Below are 22,851 nucleotides of genomic sequence, written 5' to 3'. Positions count from 1 at the left end.
ATAGTAGAGAGCACACCTATGCAGAAGGATTAAGAAACCCCCCCCCCCACAATTTTTGTATAAAACAACAGCAAAGATTCTTCTTCCTAATATCACGTAAAGGTTTGTGCAATGCTGAAATGTTAGAGGAGGAAGTCAGCCAACTAGATGAACACCCATTTCCAAACAGACACTTTAAAAGCATAAACTCTGTCCGTGTGAGATACAGAATGTTAGAAGTACATTCGTGTGAAGAAGCCTTATTGCTTTCTAATCTGTTGCTTTAGTACCGTGCAAAAGAAGAATGTCTTCTTGCAGGTGTTAATGTTAAGTTTCACGATCAATAAAGGTGTCCCATAAATAAAATAAATGCCCACTAAAAGTGTCAGAGGCCTCGGTCAAGCTTCTCACACATCAAGATAAGCTACTTTCTCTTGTTGGGTTTGTATAACTTCCAGATTCCTTTCTGCTCCGTCTGGTCGCTCACAATGAGCTGTTGCTGGCAGTCATGGGGGAAGAAGAAAAAAACAACATATATATCATCCTATGAACTTGTGAGAAACCCAGTCAGCACTTCATTTTAAGACACTGCAGAGATGACCCCATCAAATTTCTAAATTGCATTTAAGATATTGTGCACCATCTGACACCGTAGTATAGGTATGAGGTTAAATATGACAACAGAACCTACATTATTTATATTTTATTTTCATCCATATCCTTATATAGATATTAAAAAACACAGTTCTTATATTTATCACTGTTGTGACCTTGATTTGATTATAAAAACCCCGAATAAAAATCTTGATATAAAAACATGGAGTATTTGAGATGGTGCATCATGGAGAAAGGGGTGATCTACAAATCTGTTGCAAACATAATGTTTTTTTTTTATGAACAGAAAGAAGAACTCAGAGTAAAGAAAACTTTTAGGGTCGTGAGAGAAATAATTTCTCCTATATTATTTGAATAAGTTCAAACTTTCATGATGATTTCCACCGTCAACACAATGAAAATGATTTGCTTTGTTGTATTTCTTTTCTTTTCTTTTATTAATCCCACAAGAAAAGGTTGAAATATAACATTGTAGTTAATAATATTATTATTTTTTTTACTTTTGAAAGTTTTGAAATATAATTCATAAAATCACTTTTTAAAAAGTTAAAAGAAATATTTAAAAGTCATGATCCTGGCCAAAGATATACCTGTCACATAAGAGGTTTGAAGAAATCAGTAGTATTTCCCTTTAAAATGTTTTTTTTTCTAACTTGCAAATAGTTACACAATATGAAACTGACAAAATATTAAACTACATTACTTATTCCGATTTAAAAATGGAGGATTTTCTGTATAAAATGTCCAATTACATCGTAAAATCCATCGAGTCAGCAGAAACCTCCTAAAGAGCAGAACGCTTGCATTTGAAGCGACACTTGTTGAAAACAGTTCTGCTTCTTTGCTTCGGAGCCTCAAAGCATCCCTCCACAAAACATGTCCATGTTCCAGGGTTGGTGGTAGTAGTAGTGCAGGTACGGGTAGTACTGATAGCCCCGGTACAGTGGCACAGTCATGGGGATATGTACTCCAATCCCCTGGTGGTATTGCTTTTGATCGTCCCGCACCAGAACTTTTACAGCCACTTTCTTTGGGGAGCTGCATACGACCATTTCGGTCGCCATCTGGCGACGTTTGGTTTTATATCTCCGGTTCTGGAACCAGATTTTCACCTGGGTCTCTGTAAGCTTCAAGGCTCCTGCCAGATCGGCCCGTTCGGGACCAGAAAGGTACCTTTGATTGCTAAAACGGCGCTCCAGCTCGTGGACTTGAGCGTGAGAGAAGGCCGACCTGGTGCGCTTCTTTGCACTGGGCCTGCACTGCTGCGCGTCCGGCGAACAGCTGGAGGTCTCCCCGCCGCGGTTACATCCCTCCTCCTCTGCACTCTCGCACTGCAGTCTTTTCTGCTGTTCGCCCTGCTCCTCACACTGCTCCTGGTCATCTGCAGCGACTGAAATAAAATATAAATCCGTGAACACAAGTAAATGTGCTGCTTCTGTACGTCAGGGTGATAAAGCACAAGGCCCCTGTTTTTTGCTGATAGGTCATTCCAACAAGGTGCTGATGCTGGCCAATATGACAGTTTTCTATTGTATTTCTGTCATGATATTAAAGTTAAGGGATGTACCTGAATAAATACTTTGAACAAGTTTAAACAAATCCCACAGATTTCCACGACGCAGCGTTATAGTTTTTATTTTCCCACAAGCGATGTGCTCTTTACGCACAAAAAAGTCACATGGGGCATGAATAAATAGATACAAATTCTTGAGACAGTAATAATTACACTGTAGTTAGTTAAATTACACATCGATGTATTTTTATGGGGGAAATAATACACAGTTCTTCAATTTAAACACACGGTAACGGGATTTTTTTCTATTGTGAAAACGGTTTCTTACGCAAAATAAATAACTCGATAAAGTGATTATGGCGTGAAACACATTCGAGTTTTGTGATGAATGTTTATGTTCCTTCAACATGATGCTTTGTGCAATATAATTTAGATGAGAACGCCTACACACCAGTTTAAGATTTTTTTCCCGATACTCTTTACAGATGTTAAAAAAAACCCCACCTTCTATGAGCTCTGACTCTTCTCCTGTGTCCTCCTCTGTAGAAACCTCCGATTGGGCGCTTATAACGCGGGGATGTGTGGGAAGTGTCTCCGGGTAGACCTGGTTGCCATCCCTGCCACCATAGCCGGTGCGTGTGTTGTTCGCCTTTGTTTCGCAGAACTCCCCCGCGGTTCCCGGCTTGCCGTTGGCATCGAGTCCGGTGAGGATGTCTTTGATGGAAAAGGATGAAAAACTTAATGTCATAATTCAGATAAGAGCACGGGTATTTCCTCACTCTCGCGCGCGATTTCTTGGGAGGCATCAAGAAATCCGCCACTGGAAAGCAAAAACAAGCCCTCACTACTGATTCGCTCTTTTGCGCGTTGTAATTTAATTGCGGCGAACAGTCTAATGTGCTAATGAGCAGCCTATATCAGGATCTGTCAAGACTGTCAAGCAGTATTTCAACTGCAGCTCCAGTTAAGTTGTGATAGGATGTTATCTGTGCCTGCTGGTCCCTCCTTCGCACCGCCCAGCTTTAACGCTGGCCTCTTTGCTCAGTGTCAGTGAAGGACGAAGGACATTGATTCCCAAAGCTACATGGTTTTATTTTCTTTAGCTCTCGGTATTAGTACTGTGATTTTTTTTTTAAAAAAAAGTAAAATCAATCTAGTTTAATCTGTAAGAGCCAAAGAAAATAAGTAGAACCTTCTGGTTATTCTTAACATGCTATCTGATACTAAACATGAATCAGACCCATTGGAAAATGTTTTCAGTTATTTTTACGCACAGAGCTGCTTTGTTTGCTTAACAGCTTCTTCTTCTCCTCTTCTTTCTCTTCTTCTTCTTCTTCTTCTTCTTCTTTAGGCTGCTTCCTTTAGGTTTACCAACTATCAGATGTCATGTACATGTGTGAAAACCCAACGGTTTACGTTCACTAAGCGTGCGTAAAAATGCTGCTCAGTTCTGGTTTTCACCTGTGAGTTTGGTTTTAAAGCATTTCACAATGCAGGAATTTGCATTTAAAAACCATAAATAACTCTTTTGAAAATTCAAGTTTACTTTCCACTTGAGTCTAAACTAATCCAAAAAGGACTAGTTTGATTTTTAAAAAAATCTTCCATCTATCCATTCATCCATTCATCCATCCATTCGCTACCGCTTATCCTTTTCAGGATCGCGGAGGGGGGGGGGGGGGGGGGGGGGGGGCTGGAGCCAATCCCAGCTGTCATAGGGCGAGAGGGTACACCCTGGACAGGTCGCCAGTCTGTCGCAGGGCTTCTTCCATCTATTATTTAGTTTTAATTAAACTAAATGTCCATTTTTTATCATTGTGAATTATGTGACTGGTAAAATTGTGCACAATTTGAATCCTAAAGACCTGCATGTTTAAATATTTTATAATAAAACACATCTTAAGTCCAGTGTGAAGATGGACGTCTGCTGGTTCTGCCTTGTTGCTCGAACAGGTGTCTAGCGCCGCCATGTGGACAGGATTCTTGGTCTTCGCAGTTACACGTGAGTGAAAATAAAAGACGACAGCTACGCACATGCACATACGCACTCCCATAAAGACCAGGATTACACAATCTACCTTTCAGGTGAGGAGATGTACTGACAGATGCGGCGAGCTGCTTCCTCCATGTTTTTTGTTTCTAGTAATTGCAGTAAAATCTCCCTTTGTACCTCAAAGCCAGATCACCCTCCAGGGTGTTTTTAAGTGCCTGGGAGGGATAAATTTAAATTTTAGCGCAGTTTCCTGTGTCCAAACCACAACATGTCAGTTTCAAAATAGAACATCTGAATCCTGCAAATCAGCTTCGGAATGCAGTTTATTATTCATTTTGCAAAAACGGTTTGAAATCAATGGCGTCATGTTGATTATAATTATGGAGTCTCACACGTCATTACACGTGTCTAAATAAAACCTCGACCCTACTTGCCTTTGTCCAGTGAGGAGCGTTAAGCGTGAAATTCTGCAAGTGCATATGTTCTACCAAAAGAGATATTTTTGATGAGATTTGGTTTGTGAGGAAAGATTTAGTTTACTGTTGTGCTCACACAGAAAGAGTATAACGTTTGAACTTTTGTGGACTTGTGATCAACTGGCTTTTTCAGTCAAAACCTTTTCTTTTTTTCTTTTTTCTTTTTTAATATTTAATACTATATCAGATAAAAGCCAATCAAGTCACGCGGAATTTTGACGACTTATTATTGTTTTACGCTAAACCGAATATTAACGTTCCAGTATTCTTGGTTCCAGTATACTTGGTAATAGTGAAAACATGTCCTAGCACAGCTGACAGGGTGCAGCCAGAATGAAACCCAATGATAGAGCTTTTATTCCCGCTTTCTTTCCTTCTCTATATTTGGGCCTCGGTTCTATTGTGAGCTCCTTGCGTGTCTGCCTCTAGACACTTTGTTTTAGGAAACTCCACGCCTATACAGCGCAGCGATGAGCCGCTGAGCTGCTATCTTTGGAAGCAGAAGATAGCGATCGCGGCAGTGTCTGTCAGAGAACCCGTGGCCAAGCCGCGTCCTCAGGCATCGCCGTCCTGTCGCCAGCTCTATTTACACTAGTGACTCTGCAGCACTTAGAGCTGACACCAGGTATGTCCTACCGGCAGTGCAGTAGCCGAGGGAAGTGGCCAGTGAAGCTATCAAGGGAGACAAACACGCTGTTTACTTTGCCATTTATCTCCATTAATAGCGTCAGGGTATTCGGCGTGCCTGGTGGGTAAAGGCTTTGCTTAAGTCCATCGCTAAACAACGAAGTGTGTGTGTGTGTGTGTGTGTGTGTGTGTGTGTGTGTGTGTGTGTGTGTGTGTGTGTGTGTGTGTGTGTGTGTGTGTGTGTGTTAGAGAGAGTTGAAGAAAGAGTATATATGTGGTCTGGGTTTGCCTCACTGTGAGCGAGTGCAGATCAGTATTTATTATGTAATTATGACATTATTGTAATTATAAATGTGACACAGCTTTAGGTAATCTATTATTATTATTATTATTATTATTATTATTATTATTATTATTATTATTATTATTATTATTTAGCAAAAGAAGAGGAGTCGTAAGAGTATTTATCATCCAATGTTCTTCTCGTTTTTATGCTCTGTGGGTCCGGGGATGCTGGCCGTCTGGTTAATGTCCATCTCTGAATCCTGACCGGACATTAGCTCGCCTTTAAATTCTCTCTGTTTCTGGTTCTTGTCTCAAGCCGAAGTCTAGCGCAAGCTTTCTCACACAAGAAAAAAAAACGTTTTCTTGGCTTGAGAAAAGATTTCAGACGATAAGAAATGTTGGAATAGACCTCAGTCAACATCATTAAAAAAGAAGAAGAAAAAGAACAGATACACGCACAGATTCACACACAAAGCACACTCCACTTCAATCAGTCGTGCCATGACAGTTATTATGCTCTTTAATTCCACGATCGCTGATAACTTGCATCGTTTTGTGGTTTTTAACTCGAGCCTAGAAACAGCCTTATTTGAGCGCCTCTTTTTTTTAAATCAGTTCATTGGCTTTCAGTGTCACTCACTTAGTTTTGGAGTGAAAAAACAAAGCCTTAAGGTTAAACCCAAGTCACACAAATTTTAAAAAAGAGGGGGGAGATCTTAATAGAAATAATACTAAATTGTCCTGCATTTGTGATCCATGTTAATTTCTTGCAACTTTATGCATCCAAATAAAATTCATGAAAGACTTCACTTTCTTAATGAAATCTATAGGTCTTTGCGTAACCGAAATTTTACACGGGATTTTCCTTTATTTTTTAAGCACAATACATCAGTTTTGAACCATTACGGATAGTTTTGGCTAATCCGTCAAACATAACACAACAACTTCACTAAGTTTTCTAAACACGTGGCTCAGAGGGGGAAAAATTTTTTATAATTATAATAGTCAATTTTTCTTCATATGCCTGTGGAGTTAGAACAAACTGACCCCTGCGCTCTGTAATGTGTTACGGAATTTGAAATTGTGGTTTTCACGGCATTAGTTGAAGATGTTTACATGCTCGAGTCTATCCATCAAGACAGGCTTCTGATTGTGCGCAAAGACCGCGCTACCATGCCCGGATGCCCTGCAGAGCTCCTTGGCAGGGTGTGACACTTGGTCCTTGGGGAGCCTGGCTTTGCGTCTGTCCGCTAATGTTCCCCAAATTCATATTCATGAAAGCATTGGCAGAGGCGTTGCTGGGCGGGAGAGAAGGGAAACTAGAATAAGTACAAGAGTAAGTGTTGCTATACACCGAGTTGTTATAGCTGTAGGCTGGATAGCCGTTGTAGCTGTACGGATTGGGAGCTCCGACTGTGTAAGGGGGATTATAGTTCTGAGATCCAGCGAGACAAGGCCTCCCGTCTCGGACGAGAACCGGCACAGCCACCCTCCTTGGAGGCGGTGGTGGGTGGTGATGGTGGTGATGATGACCCGCAATCTCCAGGGTCTTGTCCTGCCGCTGCCTCTTGCATTTGTACCTCCTGTTCTGGAACCAGATCTTGACCTGGGTAGAGGTGAGCTTAAGGGAGCTGGCCAGATGCTCTCTCTCCGGGGCGGACAGGTAACGCTGCTGCTTGAAGCGCCGCTCCAACTCAAACACCTGAGCCTGGGAAAAGAGGACGCGAGGTTTCCGTCTGGTCCTCTGCTGCTTGGTGGCCGGCTTCTCCGAGTCTGGATCCTCACACTCACCCGGCATGACACCGCAGCTCTCTGCATGGAGAAACCATGTTCAATTACACATCAGAGCTAGCATCTTGATTATTTTCAAGTATATATTTATTACAAATTTAATTCTTATTCTTATTATTTATTGTACAAGTGTATTGGAAGTGGCCTAATTGAAAATTGCTAGTAAAATGTATTGAAAAATAAAATTAGGGAGGCATACTAATAATGACGTCATGTTATATACGAACATTAACTAAACGTGAATGTTGATACATTCAAATCAGATGAGGCTAAATATAGTTTCTGTCTTGTGTTTCTGGAAGTGTCTACGTCTTTTTAAATGCGTGACAATTTGGATCATCAGTTTAATATATTCAGCAAACATAAATTAGCAGCTTGCAAATGTAAACACTTTAATCTCTGCCAGTCTTACTCAGTTAGCTGGCAGCTAATGAATTGTATGAAATAATAATCTTTTTGTTGTTGTTGTTGTTCTTTGCCGTCCATTGTTTGGTCCTATTATGAAAATATATATTATGTATATTATTAACCAGGGGCCTATTTTCTTGTTGTCCGTGTTAGGCGATCAATTTATAATAATTTAAACAGAAATCGGAAAACGTTTCTCCAGAAACTGCTCATCAAATGTATCAATGTCAGATTTGATGAGCCTTTTTTTTTTGTCTCGTAGGAAACTTTAATTCAGATTTTATGATTTGATTTTCTCCTTTGGCATTTTCGTCCATGTGCATTTTTATACAATTAACACCCTCAGAGTAACTCGCTTCAGTAGACTGTGTACTCACTGCCGTCATGCTCGTCCTGCTCTGTCTCCGGCCGGAGGTCTGCAGAGTGGGTTTGCCCCAGGTTGCCGAACACCTCCACGTGGATACCGGAGTCCGTCAGTCGGTCTTGCACATTCAGTGAGTTGAGGTACGCCATCCTCTCCTCGCTCTCCGACAGGCAGGAGCTGATGGGGCTTGGGGTGTCTCTGCCCGCCAGCATGCAGGAGGGCGGCGAGTGAGAACGGAAGGATTTGTTCGATAGAGCTCCAGGCTGTGAGAGCGCACCAGAGAGACCGAAGCAGGAGATCAGCTGTAGCTGGTGCTGCTGAGACTGTTGTTGGAGCTCTAACTTCAGAATGTCCTTCACGGAAAAAGGCGTGGAGGACGAACCTATGACCGGACTAGGAATCATTATTACCACCAAGAAAGAGATGGCAAAATATACCGATCAGCAGTCCAAGAACGGGACCGATTCGCCTCCGGACGCGCAAAAGAAGAAAATTAGGCGTGCGTAAACCAGAGGAACGGCCGCGCTCTGTTGTTTTTGCATACACACCGAAGACAACTGATTTTCTCTCAGCTGTGACATCCCTCTTAGTTGCATATGCGTCTGTGGCTGGATGGGTGAGAGAGAAAGAGAAAGATCGATCCCGTTTGGTTGGCTGAATTCAGTTATCTAGCGAGAGAGGGTCAGCCAAGATGCTGTCCTCTCCCTCTCAGTGACGTCCTGAAGCGGGGGAGGGATTGGTAGGGTCTCCCTCTCTCTCTCTCTCTCTCTCTCTCTCTCTCTCTCCCTCTCTCTCTCGCACTCTTCCTCCCCCTTTCCCTCTCTGTTCTATTTAGGTGTAGCCTACATATGTCAGGAAGTTATCCCTAATTTATGAAATAATATTGATGCCATCGACTGCAGTGAAACTGGGAAATATTTTGAAAGGTAAGGAACTTCTTAATTCATGCTTTAAATGTTTCTGCATCAACGCTGTCACACAATTGTAATAATTAGGCAAAGCATATTATGTTGTGTAGTTTAATGCAAATAGCCCACAAAAATACTTAACTTGGCGGAACCAATATTTATTTATTCGATTATTTATGTATTATTTTTAAAGAATTTCACTTATTTCTTGGACGATCCCTCAACATCGCAGATTTGGCGATTTTTAAGATTAGGCCCATCTTTTTTTCCCCTCTCGGCAATTCCTTGATAATATCATATAACGAGAGTGTGGGAAATGAGATGAATCCGGCAACCGTGAGAGGCATAAAGAATGCTCAGTGCTAAATTGTTGTCTGTGAATTATTTATGGCTTATTTATTTGTGGAAGTTTTAGGATGATTTGGCCACGAAAATGTGGCCACAATAATAGTTCCTCTTGACACTGGTAAAAGGAAAGCAAAAACCTTTTATGAATAAATAAATAAATGATCAGCTTCAAGCGCTACAAGGAAAGAAAATAATAATTATTATATTAACAATTATATTATATTGTATATTAATAGGTAAATTAATGAGCTTTCATTTTAATTTACCTTTGTGCTTAAGGGATAAACGTGCTGAAACGAGACACCTCTCTTCTGGTCGACTATCTTTGGCCAGGTCCAGGCGCCAGGGTTTGAGGACCCATTGCTCTCAAACCGTGTGGAAAGAAAAGAAGAGCATGTCCACATAATCTCATCCGCTCACCATCAACAAGGCGCTGTTTAGAAATGGATAGCGTCACCCCCTCCCATGGAGATACACGTCTATTCAAAAAAGGCCGGTTTAAGTGGAGTAGTTTAAGTCAAGAGCTGAACTGAGTCTGAAAAAAAGAAAAGCTTTTAGGCCACAGTAACTCTCTGTGCACTCTGAAAAAATATAGTGGTCACTTAGTGCTGCTTGGACGCAAATTTAAACATTAAATAATTTATCAAGATTTACTAATAAGGAAAAGTAATTTCCACACAGTGGAAGTTTGCGCGAGTTAGGTGGAATTTACGTGATAGAAGCTCGTAAAGCAACCCAAAGGGCAGTAAATCTGGTCATTTTGTTTCCCAAATATTTACTCATTCCTTTTTAATGAGTGCAATAATTTAAAAATACCAAACATAGACATAAATGAGTAATAGCTGTGTGTGTGTGTGTGTGTGTGGGGGGGGGGGGGGGTTGCTTTGTTTTGTTTTATTTAAAGTGTTTAGGAGAAAATTATTAATACCCCAAAAGAGATTACGCGGTTAAAACAATTACTTGTATACACGGGTCCGAGCAGAGTCACCACGCTTTCGACCTAGAGTGCACAGGGCCTCTAAAGCCCCCCACTGACCATCATCACGGGCTTCGCGTGCCACCGGCAGTCCAAAAGTGGCCAAGTAAAGACTCGTGTTTACGGAGCGGAAGAGTCTGTTTCCTGCCTTTAACAAAACCCAGACTCCCAGAGAGTGTCAAGGAGCGACTCGTTGGTGAATGCGACTCCCCAATACATCATCTTCATTTCTGAATCGTCTTGATAGCCTCGGTAAGGTCGAGTCCACAGCAGAGGTCAGAGCGGATACAGGCTGCAGAGGCCTAAGCCTTAAAAAAAATTAAATGGATTTTGAAAAATAACTTTAAAAAAAACCCCGATCAGCTTTCTGCCTCCGTGGGAGTCAAATTTCAGTCACTCCGCACAATTCACTTTCTGGTGAATTCTTCAAAGTTAGTGTTTTGCCAAGCAGCGCTTAACGTGTCTCTTCTTGTTTCCCTCCTTATCTCCATATTTCTGGCAGTCTAACGTATACTGAAGCAGGGCAGGGGCAGGTGTACAGTACACCACTGAGATACAGGGTGCACAGAGCACAGACCAGACGTTTGAAGAAATAACAACATTTATCATCGCTGCTTCTGGGTTTTGTGTCTGACTGGTTGATGCAAACAGCTGTTTATTTATGAGAGAATGAAGGTTTGATATTATGACTTGACAGAGTTGTGTAGAAGAGCACTTACAATCCTTTTACAATGGAGGTGATTATTAACAGGCTCTACCAACAGCCTGTATGTGTGATGAGGAACTCAAGTGTGACTATCCATTTGTCTTAAAGTGCTCTTAATCAGCCAATAACAACAATAGATTGCTACTTTAGGAAAATAGATTAGCTCAAGTGCGTTTTCCCCAATGTCCAACAAGTCCAACAGGATTATTTAACTGGGTGTGACGCTTTCCCCATCATCTTGCATATAGGGCATGCAATATGTAAATAATGAGGCTGTGCATTACAGAAAAAAAAAACTTGAAAAGATTGTGAGAGCAGATACAGAGTGTGTCCGCCTCATGTAGCTCATAATTAACTTTCCGTTTTCCTTTAATTTCATGGTCAACAGAAAGAATGGCAGTGGACCAAACTGTTGTGTGGCAGTAATGTCTCAGTTCTTCTGGGTCCCGGAAGGTGAGTCTTATCAGCAACCCATGTGGTGGTGTCAGTAGCCAGGACCCAGACTGTGCTATTGTGCCGCTGCCTGGAACCGAGTGACGGATGACAGCACCTTCTCATTGGAGGAAATGAGGAGGCCAAAGGCGAGCCCGCGTCGGGCCAGATTTTTCAGCAAAAACCCTGTTCTCACCCACTTACTTTGGACTCTGATAGAGCCATATAGTCCACAAAGGCAGGCCTATGATAATAGTTAACACTCCCTCAGGGCTCATTGTGTTAACCAGGTTAGGAAAAAAGATACCCTAATTAGCTGTCTTGTTTGAAAGACAGTGAGAGGGTGATTTGTTTGAGAGCTGACACCTTGTTCTGTGTATCACAGTTCTAACTTAGAGACCATGAAAAGAGGAAGTGAGGTCAGGCCAGTCTGGATCCCCTGCCCTTTGCCCTCCCTTGGGCCTCATAAATTAGGCTGCTGTAATTCCCTCCCAGACGGCCTTGCCCCAGCAGGTGTGTGTTTGTATATATGAGTGCGAACAGAGGGGGATGTAAGGGTTGTAATATCTATGATCTACGGTGTTGGGAATGTAGTTTGGGAGGAAACAAGCAACCTAAATATGCTTATCCTCTCTGCTGCCATGCAGTCAATGTAGATAAAGACAGTGCGGGGAGGCAGGCTTTCAAATGAGAGGATGTAGGTGCCTCTAGTTGCTTGTATACGCTGTCCCACTTGGCTAGAGCTGGTGAAAATTTTTTTTAAAAATTATCAAAAGGTTGAATCAAGTTCAGCTTGCTGCTGGAGGAACTCTCTCTAACTTGCTGAATCAGTAACAGCTCTCTTGGGAAGGACAATGTTACCATAAAATAAAAGTATGCGTGCATCCTGGCTTCCAGAGGTAAACATCCTTGAGAGAAAATATTAGCATCTGTCCAGCAACCGCGGTGGTATTTCTATCAAAGTGACAGACTGTTTTGGCAAATATCTGACTAGTTATCAATAAAGTCCCATTTTTGTAAATACTAACTGTATAAAATATCTAACAATGCAGCTTCAGCACGCAGCGGGTTTTGGCAATGCTGATGCTCAGATTAACCATTAGGATCAAAGCTGACCAGGCCTTCAATCAGACAGCTTTGCTACAAGCTCCAGCGCTGGCAGGCATTCATCCTCATATATGAAGATACAGAGTCCCAGATCTGTAGCTGACCCTGAACTTTGACCTCCTAGCAAAAGGGAGAATTGGTCTCCCCATCTGGATTCAAAATATACAACATAATTAGAAGTCATGAAAGATAAAGTTTGTTTCCTTTGTCACTTATCATATTTGTGTCTCTTTACCTAATCCAGACAAAAAAGCAAGTACTTTGGGTTAAAAAAATTTTTAAAAAACATCTTCCACTTCCTGTCTTTGTGTCTTAGCGTGCATATTTGTATAAAGCCAAAGTGCCTGAGTTGGTAAAAAGACAAAATCAATCAAGTGGAACAACACAACGTAGACCTTGTGTTTGAGGTTCCACCCAGCTTGAAGGCCACATCAGCGAAAAACAATGAGACACAACCATTTTTAATATTCCTTCAAAGTCCAAATGCAGTCCTGTTAAAAAGTACACCCAATGATTCAGTAGCTACCTTTAGAAGCAGTAACTCGAAGTTATAATTTTCTGTTTAACTTTATCAGTCTCTCACATCGCTAAGAAGGAATTTTGGCCCACTCTTTTTTACATTATTGCTTCAGTTCATGTGGGCATTTATTTATGCACATCCCTTTATAGTATTTCAATCAGGTTGAAGTCAGGACTTTGACTGGGCCATTGCAACGCCTTGATTTATTTTTTTCTTCTTCATCCATTCTGCTGTGGATTTGCTGCTGTGCCGGGAATCACTGTCTTGTTGTATGACTCAGTTTTAGCGAAGCTTTATCTTTTAGACAGATGGCCTCACATTTGTTTCTACAATACTTTGCTATTCAGAGGGGTTCACTGTCGACTCAATGAGCGCAAGCTCCAACTTTGTAAACCTAAGCCATCCTGCCATGTCCTTTTTTAGAAAGAGGAAACTCTTCCAAATAAGCCATACACATTCAGTCTTTTCATAATTGTACTGTCGTGAACTTTAACATTTAACATGCTAATTAACGTCTGTAGAGTCTGAGATTTAGCTTTCTAGTTTGTCTGCAGTTTCTCTGAATGTTTCACAAGACTGCATACTGCCGTGTGTACACTTTCTTATTCACTGTATGTGAATGTATACATACCAACTTATACTCAAGCAAAACAGCTAAGGCATTTTAATGGTTTGTTTTAATTTACCTCAGTATTTTTGGAAATGTTTGATTAATTAAGACAAATTTCAGGAGAATGTTATGTAAAATAAATATAGGACTTCCTGTATCTTATTATCTGTTTCTAGCAGTTGTGTTAAGCTAACTACTGGCAGTTTGCCCTTTTCTGCATTGTCAGGTGCAAGAGGACTATATATCACCATATCGATCTGAAATATGCTCACTATAGTGCTTAGGTGTTGTTTTATTTTGCGTGAGTGGCACATGCAGTCTTAAATTGTCAGGCTTCTTCCAATGGTGTGTAGCCCTTATGTCAGTGAGTTTACTTTTTGCCTCCATGTTGTTAACTGTGGGCTCCATACATTTGAACTTGTGGAACATACAGACCCCGTCAAAGCAATATTAGGCATGAGATGTCTGAGATTTTGCATCTTCCAGTACAATTCAACTAAGGTTGCACTTGGATGTATTCGTGGCTCATACTACGGTAGTTCACTGAGTCCAGTTGTAGGTTGTCATCTTTTGTCAGCAGGGTAGAAATCTGCATGCACACAAAAAAAGGAGATTTTATGTCATGATATCAAATGGAGCACAAAAGACATTTGCAACCTAAACTTGCACAGACAAACGCTCATGCACCCTGGTTGGAATGTAGTCTGACACAGAGATTACTGATATCTATTACTGCATGCACGGTCCGTCAGTCACTGATCTGCTCAGGGAGCAACAGGGAGGTCCTGTGCTCTTTGTTGTTGCTGTGTCTAGTTCCTTGTTAGAGAATTGATGACACTGTCTTTAGAAAACAAACAAGGCGGGAAGCTAAAAAGGTGGTCACTCACCACAGCTCTCTGACCCAGAGACACCGGGGCCAGAGCAACATGTGAACGGCGCTGAAACTTTGCCCTAGGAATGCACAGCGGTGTGTGCGCACACGCTCTTGTTTGTGTTTCTGTGATACCGCAGCTGGAATGTGACTGTCTTGTGCCTGAATGCCTTTGTGTGTTTTAGTGTCAGCTTCCTATAAGCAGCGCTGATAACCTGCATGCAAAATTTTAAAGAGAGAAAAAAATCAGATTAAACAAAACCCCATTCACACTTTGACTTTTTTGTCATATTTGTGTTACTCTGCTGGATGCCAAAACAAATGTTCTGTGTTTCCTTCTCAGGGAAATGCAGAGAAAGTGCAGGTGAATGTTGGGCTGAGTAATTGATCGATCTAGCTGTGACACACTCTCTTTGGAGAAACTGTCTTGCTAGAGGCTACTTCTGTCACTCCCTGCTCTGACTCACGCTTCACATCACAGCCCAGATCGTGGCCCTGGGCCTCCTCTGTATGCACACACTGAGCCCCGCCCCAGGCCCCCAAGCCTTGCTCTAAGGGAGCTCAAATCCCATAATTGCAGAGCTGACAGTGATAGCTAACATACGAGACACCCTCACCTGGTTGGAAAGAATGAAAACATCTACTGTCAGCGTGAAGTGAGGAGATGAGTGGGGGTGGGACCAAGTGGTGAGGAAAGTTAGCAACATGTGGGACAAAACACTGGGGAAAATAGTAACTGGGTGTTGTGTGATAGCAAGGTGTGGGATTAACTGTAGCACTTTAGCTAGGAATGTTTTTGTAAGGGGTTCATAAGGCTTAACCAAAGATATAAAAAGGCTTAAATAATGATTTGTCCATGGCTGAAAGATCAGAAGTTAGACTTTGTTGCTAGTTATTATCATTATCTTATTTTATTTTATTTTATTTTATTAGGAGGGGTAGGGTAGGAGGTGAAGACTGTGAAAATAAATTTGACAAATTTATATCCAAAAGCATTACTTCATATTCACACTTAATTAATATAACAGCCATGCATTTGTATAAGGAGGAATGCTTACAGTGATGCAGAACGTTGATTCAGTTTCTCTGGATGCAAGAATCCAGACAAATACTTGGGAATTGTCTTGAGCACCCACAGTGCTTCTTGTACCCACAAAATCACAAGGACAGCATGCAAACTGAAACACAGCAAGGCCTCTGCAAGTTCAAATCTAGAGTCCTTCTCGATGTGAGGAGACAGAGCAAACCACTGCTCCACCTAAAAGGTTGTCTATAGTAGTGCTTCTCTGAGTCATAAAGCATGAATGCCTTGAATAAATGGATTCCACAAACTTTTTTTAAAGCATTTTTTCCTGGTTAACTGTAGGAACAGAAGCAATATTCAAAAATAATATCAGTATATTATCAGCTTATAGCAATATATATTTAAGACTATTTACACCTGTGTACATATTTATCACATGATTTAATGATAACAATAAATTTCTGCTGCTTGTATTTAATCCCGTTCTGTTTTCGTGGTCTCCACTAAGTACTGGGAGGGGGAAAATCATCTATAGCAATTACGTTTCATTATAACCATTGCCAACTCTGTCTGTCTTCTGTTTAGTGCTGGGCAAATATTTTGCAAGAGATCTGTAAGAACCTCTTAGTGAAGATATCCTGCTGCAGCTAAAATCAAGGCAGATGGGCCTGGGACTGAATAAAAAGAGCAAAGCTGCAGGAGCAAAACAAAGAAAAACGAAGAACTAGTGCAGGATGACAGTTGTCAGTGCGTTTATAAGTGAGCTGCTTCAGATTTGGTGGTGTCATTTGAGCCAATGATAGTATAGGAATATAATAAGCACAGTCTTAAGTACATTGGCTTGGTCCGTGTGGTGTTCTCTATTTTATCTGTCAGAGACATTAACAGCAATTAATGACATATAACTTCTCCTTACAATAAGATTACCAACATAACTGGTTTGTCACAGAATACTTCTTGTTACTTCTTGTTACAAATATAGTATGGATGCCTTTGCAAAAAAGGCTAAAATGCACACTTGTTAATGTGAATAAGAGAAATATTCCTAATCTAGAAATTAATGTTAAAAATATATTTCCTTAAAATATGTTTTGTGCAAATTATTGCACATTACAAATTATTATCCGGGACATGTAAGTGTGATTTTTATGTTGTCCATGCAGAAAGTGGAGCTAAATTGTATTTTGTACTCTAATGAGCATTTTAAACTATAACAGTCCATCAGTGCATGGGAACATCTGATTGTATTGTTCATGTTTTAAATCTTTTAATTTGATATGTTAAAAATGGCTTACAGTTAAACAAAATAGAAAAAAGAAAATAATTTATTTAAAAAAAATGTAAGTAGCATGAAAACACTCAAAGCCAGCACTTCAGCACTAGACAAATATGTGTATTTAATTTCACCCCACATAAACTTTTATAACCCATCATTTGTCATAATGCGAAACTTTTGAACTACAAAAACTAAAGTCGAGCCGTGCAACTGCACTCTTATTATACCAGACAGAAAACATAACTAAGTCTTGTCTTCCCACAAAGTCGCCCTCCTGGTCCCGGAGAGCAGGCTGGAGTGGCCTTCATTTATCAACCACTTCAGCTCCTGCAGACAGCTGTGGGGAGAGCACAGAGGAGCCAGTGTGTTTACACCACAGCTCAGCCTAGGCCCTCAGGACAGAACAGATTAGGACACTTGCACATATTCGTCTGCAGAGCGTGGTGACCTAAGCGTGATAGCTGTCTGATCAGCCGGAGTTCGTATTTACATTTATGATGTGACGATGATACAGCAATCAGTCTGTGAGCTCTGACCTTAATTTGTGTTCTATTATTTATTAATGGAAGAATTCTTTCTGTACCAAGTCATGCCAACTAAAGCTCTGTTTAGATGCTCTAGATATGAGCTTTAAAGCAGGTTTATAGCACCACCTTGTGGCGTAGAAATTAAATGCGCTAATCTCATGCACCGCCCACTCGCAGTGACGCTTCCTCAACCCCACACATTAGCTAGAGGATTTGTCAATCCCCTGCCCGCGGCGTTCATTGGGCAACAGCGCCTGTGCGTTTGTTTTATTGACCTTTGAACTGACAGGGATCAACGCCGAGAGCGATTCCTATTGGTAAATCCACTCACACCCACTTTGCAGTGACCAAATCCAAGTTGAAGGTGAAAGTCTTCCATCATCCCGCTCAGCCAGCTGATCAAGTGACAGCTCGTCTCTTCGTGCTGCCGCAGCCTCCCACAGTGCAAAAAAAAAAAAGTAAACAAATAAATAAATATATATATATATTTATTTTAAAAAATGTCGCTATTTTCTGAAGTCCCCCAGGCTGCCCCTGTGGCTGTCTTCAAGTTGACGCAGGATTTCAATAACGACCAGTTTCCAAATAAGGTGAACCTCGGAGTAGGAGGTAAGTTGTGCATTGTTGTCAGTCATTCATTGCATCCCAGAGGGAAAGGTTCTCCAGCCTGTCTTACACAGAGTTCATCTATGTTTGTATGATGGTGCCCTCATATGAATTTCTAACAAGTTGTTGTTATTATAATCAGAAAGTGACACAAAATTGACTGCTAGCCTCAAACTAAGCACAGCAATAGTTAAAACAGCCTGCTGACTGATATCTGAGCTGTAAAATCTAAACAGAAGCTATCTAGATGTAACTTTAATCAGTTTAGTACACCAGGCAGTCCAGAATGGTGATGGCTCACCTGTGCTGTAATTATTGCTATTGCTTAAATTCATTTTCGGATTAATCTGGCCGCGCTACAGGCTACTCAGTCATCACACACCCACCAACTACTGATTGCAGCTCTGTTGATAATATATCTTTGTTCTGCAATTAGTGTGACACTGAGAGCTGAATCATCTCTGTCCTCTGCTATCCTGCACCTCTCACTCAGCAGACCAGGCAGCTGATTGGATTACTGTTCTGTCATTACACAAGAACAAGCAGGAGTTTAAATTTATTACAGCTCAGTCGTGCTTCTCTCCGAAACAAACCACTGCCACATTTCGTCCTTGAGAGCAGCTGTTTTCTGTGCTAACCTTTCTGCAAGGAGTTATTTCTTCGCTGCTTGCATTGCACAGGAACAGTGTGAGAAGCGTTGATCGCTTAGCTCTGTTTTGGCAGGACAAGGATACCTGAGTCCTGTGATTAGCAGAGGAGGCCGAGGCCTCGTAATCCCTTTCTTTCTCCAGATGGTCAGCTGCTACATGGCAGCTGGGAAATGTAGGCCACACATTTCTCTCTACCTAAAAAAACACAGAGATCTGAAAAAGATCCTTGACTGTAAGGATTTTCTGCTTTTCTGTGACTTTTCAGTCACACGTGACTTTAGTACCGGCCCTAGATCTTAATTTAGATGTATTATTACAGATAATCAGTGCCTTTCCAGCTAGTGGACATAACAGAGAGAAAAAGGTAGATCATCGACATTGCCTGGCTAAATCACCCAACAGATATTGAAAGTGCGCCTGTCACAAAACCCTGTGATCTTTGCACTTCTGTTATGACTCAAGAGTCCCATAAAGTCACAAACATCAGGATTACCAAGGTACAGGTGTTAAGCTAGCAAGCTAACCACTTCTGTCTGCTGTATCTGTTTACTGAGCAATTTAAGGAATGTTATATTTAATCTTACTTAGAGGTTTCTTTTTGCTTAAAACTCACTAAAAAAACAACATATCAATGCAGGAGGGAAGGGCCGCTTCCTACTATATTAAGCCATTCTTTCACTTTTTTCTGTAACATTAAATCGCATTGTTCCTTGCAGCCTATCGGACAGATGAAGGCCAGCCCTGGGTTTTGCCGGTGGTGAAAAAAGTGGAGAAGATCATTGTGCATGATGACAGGCTAAACCACGAGTACCTGCCAATCCTGGGCCTGCCTGAGTTCAGATCCTCAGCCTCCAAAATAGTACTGGGAGACAACAGCCCTGCCATCCAGGAAAACAGGGTTTGTGGAGTCAAAAGCCAAACGACACTCTTTGAATTTCTAATGTTTTTACATTTAAACTGACTGTTCGAATGTCACTGCCAGGTCGGGGCTGTCCAGTGTCTGGGTGGTACGGGTGCTCTGAAGATAGGCGCAGAGTTTCTAAGGCGGTTCTACAATGGGAGCAACAACACCAAAACACCCATCTATGTGTCTGCACCTACCTGGGGTACATTCAAGCACACACACAAACATGCAGTGAAGTAGCACACACCTGTAGAGGACTTTAATTTACAGGTTGTTTTGTGAACTTTCCCCAGACTTTAAACTGTAGTTGTTGATAAAGTGTTCTATTGATAAATGTCTTGTTTACAGCTGCATGTTATCAGTGAGCCTGGCTGTATTGTCAGGTCGGATGTGAGGAGTATTTAAAAAAGCATTATTCACTCTTTTATCTAATGAAAGCAATGATAAAAATCGAACGCTGCCCTCAGAGTTTTTCTTACTGTTTTTCTCAGAAAATCACAATGCTGTGTTCAGCAGCGCTGGCTTTGAGGATGTTCGTCCGTACAGGTACTGGGACGCGGAGAAAAGAGGCCTTGATTTGGCTGGCTTCCTTGGTGACTTGGAAGTAAGTACTGCGTGGCAGCATACTGTTCACTTATTACTACATTTTGGTCTTCTGGGTTTCACGTTGCTTCTTCATATCTCCGTTTCCCACAGAGTTGTCCAGAGCACTCAGTCTTTGTCCTGCATGCTTGTGCTCATAATCCGACAGGCACAGACCCCACGCAGGAGCAGTGGAAACAAATCGCTGAAGTTATGATGGTAACATGCGTATAAAGTGCATGCAGACATATACAAATTGTCTGTACTGTGGTCTGAACTGCCACTACTGGCAAAAAGGTGTCATTTTAAACAGGATATTATTTTGCATGCACAGTGTTTATCTCAGTATGATAACCCTTTGATCTTTTATCCGGTTCTCTCCCAGAGGAGGAAGCTGTTTGCGTTCTTTGACTCGGCTTATCAGGGATTCGCCTCAGGTAGTCTGGAGAAAGATGCCTGGGCGGTGCGCTACTTTGTTTCCTCGGGCTTTGAAATGTTCTGTGCCCAGTCGTTCTCCAAGAACTTCGGACTCTACAGTGAGTGATCCTGTGTGTAAAGTGTGCTTTGTATGAATCTACAGAAAATCCCAAGCTAAATCAACTGCAGGGATTAAACTTTGCAGGAAGAGTAACCTTAATATACATCTGTCTGTGAAGGTTCTCAGTCATCCAGTCATCTTAATATACATTGGTCTTATTTTCAGATTATGCTGAGTATAATGTGCACAGAATACATCAAAAACTCTGTTAAATTGAAAGGAATAGCCACAAAATTCAAATTAAGCAAGTCTCAGATTCACCAGAGGAGGAGCTGTTTATCAGATACTGCACCTACACATCAGGTAACAGGTATTAGCTGCTGTATTGTTTAACTGTGACATGTTTTTGTCCCATCAGACGAGCGTGTGGGCAACCTGACCGTTGTGGCTCGCGATGCAGATAACCTGAAACGAGTTCTCTCCCAGATGGAGAAGATTGTCAGGATCACCTGGTCCAACCCACCGTCTCAGGGAGCTCGCATTGTCACCATCACTCTTACCTCACCTGAGCTTTTTAGTGAATGGTAAGTGTAAAATAGCATCATTAAACGATGACTCATACCTGTGCATGAGGCAATATTAAAAAGCAGTCGATATCAGACATGCAGAGTGTTTTCATTCTCTGACTTTAGGCAAGAGAATGTGAAGACCATGGCTAACAGAGTCTTGCTGATGAGGTCTCAGCTGAAAGCTAAGCTCCAAGCTTTGGGGACACCAGGGACCTGGGACCACATCACAAACCAGATCGGCATGTTTAGCTTCACAGGCCTCAACCGTGAGTACAGCAATCACTTCCTTCTGCACACAATCACAGCTCAGTAAAAATGCACATTCCACTGGTCAGTTTAACAAACAATTTCATGGCATCCAAGTTGTTTTAGTTTTTGGGGGGTCGATTTTAAAAAGATCTTTAAAAGATTCAAACACAGTCAGTAAAACTTAAACCAGTATCTGGTGATTTTCCTGCAGCCAAACAAGTGGAATATTTGGTGAAGGAGAAACATATCTACTTAATGGCGAGCAGTCGCATCAACATGTGCGGTTTAACCACTAAGAACATCGACTACGTGGCCGAGTCCATCCACGAGGCCGTCACCAAGGTCCAGTAGAAGAACGGCACCATATCTCCAATTCTCACCACTTCCTGCTGCATTCCTGATCCATCCTGATCACAGGGAATGTGTTTGCATCCAGGTTTCCAGATTTTTCTGGAGCAAATACAATTTCTCATGTGCACAGAGAGCTCACAGGCCCCTGGTTTCTCATTCTTTTTCAGTATTTGTGCTATGCTAGGCTAAATGCATGCTGGGACCAAGTTCTCTATAGACTGCACAAAGATCGTTTGGATCTTTTTTAAGAGCCACAATTTTCCAAACTCTGGAGTACTTATGTAATTGTGTTCATCATTTTTCACCCTTATCTTAGTCCCCAATGTATTGTTTGTAGCTCAAAATATGTGTTTCGTATTTCAAGTTTTATGCATCATTTAGAAGCAAGTCTGTGGCTGTATTACGGTTCCTCAGCAGCACTGACTCTACAGTCTAAAAATGTTATACTGTTCATGACTCATCCATTCAAAGTGTGAAATAGAAGTATTTGTGTGGACAGCAGTAAGAGTTGTTAAGGGGAATGAGAAAAAGAGAATATTAACATGACTAATCTGTATATTTGTGTTTACCACCCCGACGATGAATGAAGAATAAAGAGGCAGTGTTTGTCATTTCTAGATTAAATGTGAACAAATGTTCTAAGGAGGATTTAAGCCTGAACTATGTAATCATATTCATGACAAAGCTCTATGCTAATGACCTCACATTTAATCTGTATTTGTAGAGTCTTTTTTTTTGCTTCCAGTTGACATTCAGTGAGCACAAATGACACTGAGCGTTCTGAACAGGTGCCGTGAACCTGGGGTCGTCACTGCATGCTGAAGGGTTTTGATGTTTCTGGTTCTGTCAGGTACCTGCCAGTGGACGTTGACTGTTCATAGCAGCCGGGCACTGTTACGCAACATTCGTTTGTCACAGCACAAACAAACTAATGATCAACCAGGTTGCTGTCGCACTACTACGCAGGGCATTTACGAAACAGACGTATTGTTAAGCAATGAAAATGTCCTCAGACATTCTGATCAAATGAATGAACTACTTCAATAAAAAACTGTCAAACAGATGTGTGTGAAACTGAGTGATAGTGTTTGCATATAAGCACCGAC

At 41.4% G+C, this 22,851-nt stretch overlaps 3 protein-coding genes across 3 annotated transcripts; 1 reads left to right on the top strand and 2 right to left on the bottom strand.

Annotated features, from left to right (window-relative positions):
• Positions 1-750: 750 nt before the first annotated feature.
• nkx3.3 (NK3 homeobox 3) lies at positions 751-3,707 on the bottom strand. Its single transcript, XM_026190393.1, has 2 exons — positions 2,612-3,707; positions 751-1,984 (listed from the first exon to the last, which is right to left on the bottom strand). The coding sequence occupies exons 1-2, from the start codon at positions 2,853-2,855 to the stop codon at positions 1,449-1,451; spliced, it is 780 nt and encodes a 259-aa protein (XP_026046178.1). The 5' UTR covers positions 2,856-3,707; the 3' UTR covers positions 751-1,448.
• A 2,278-nt stretch (positions 3,708-5,985) lies between these two features.
• Positions 5,986-8,751, bottom strand: nkx2.3 (NK2 homeobox 3). Its single transcript, XM_026189377.1, has 2 exons — positions 8,065-8,751; positions 5,986-7,300 (listed from the first exon to the last, which is right to left on the bottom strand). The coding sequence occupies exons 1-2, from the start codon at positions 8,453-8,455 to the stop codon at positions 6,657-6,659; spliced, it is 1,035 nt and encodes a 344-aa protein (XP_026045162.1). The 5' UTR covers positions 8,456-8,751; the 3' UTR covers positions 5,986-6,656.
• Positions 8,752-17,329: 8,578 nt separating this feature from the next.
• On the top strand, positions 17,330-22,808 carry got1 (glutamic-oxaloacetic transaminase 1, soluble). Its single transcript, XM_026189376.1, has 9 exons — positions 17,330-17,965; positions 19,329-19,510; positions 19,595-19,718; positions 20,008-20,120; positions 20,213-20,317; positions 20,484-20,634; positions 20,995-21,160; positions 21,269-21,411; positions 21,606-22,808. Exons 1-9 carry the CDS (start codon positions 17,857-17,859, stop codon positions 21,743-21,745), a joined length of 1,233 nt encoding a protein of 410 aa, XP_026045161.1. The 5' UTR covers positions 17,330-17,856; the 3' UTR covers positions 21,746-22,808.
• Positions 22,809-22,851: the final 43 nt, after the last annotated feature.

Source organism: Astatotilapia calliptera, chromosome 13, assembly GCF_900246225.1.
Source record: "Astatotilapia calliptera chromosome 13, fAstCal1.2, whole genome shotgun sequence".
Lineage (NCBI taxonomy): Eukaryota > Metazoa > Chordata > Actinopteri > Cichliformes > Cichlidae > Astatotilapia > Astatotilapia calliptera.
Note: the sequence above shows the minus strand (reverse complement) of the source record. Positions and strands in the feature narration are given on the sequence as shown.

Excerpts from the sequence above, each read along its gene's own strand:
- nkx2.3 (XM_026189377.1), bottom strand. The coding sequence starts at position 8,455 with ATGATTCCTAGTCCGGTCATAGGTTCGTCCTCCACGCCTTTTTCCGTG. Across the intron at positions 7,301-8,064 it reads GCAGGACGAGCATGACGGCA|AGAGCTGCGGTGTCATGCCG; the intron begins GTGAGTACACAG and ends TTCTCCATGCAG.
- got1 (XM_026189376.1), top strand. The coding sequence starts at position 17,857 with ATGTCGCTATTTTCTGAAGTCCCCCAGGCTGCCCCTGTGGCTGTCTTC. Across the intron at positions 20,318-20,483 it reads AAATCGCTGAAGTTATGATG|AGGAGGAAGCTGTTTGCGTT; the intron begins GTAACATGCGTA and ends GTTCTCTCCCAG. Across the intron at positions 21,161-21,268 it reads CCTGAGCTTTTTAGTGAATG|GCAAGAGAATGTGAAGACCA; the intron begins GTAAGTGTAAAA and ends CTCTGACTTTAG.
- nkx3.3 (XM_026190393.1), bottom strand. The coding sequence starts at position 2,855 with ATGACATTAAGTTTTTCATCCTTTTCCATCAAAGACATCCTCACCGGA. Across the intron at positions 1,985-2,611 it reads AGAGTCAGAGCTCATAGAAG|TCGCTGCAGATGACCAGGAG; the intron begins GTGGGGTTTTTT and ends ATTTTATTTCAG.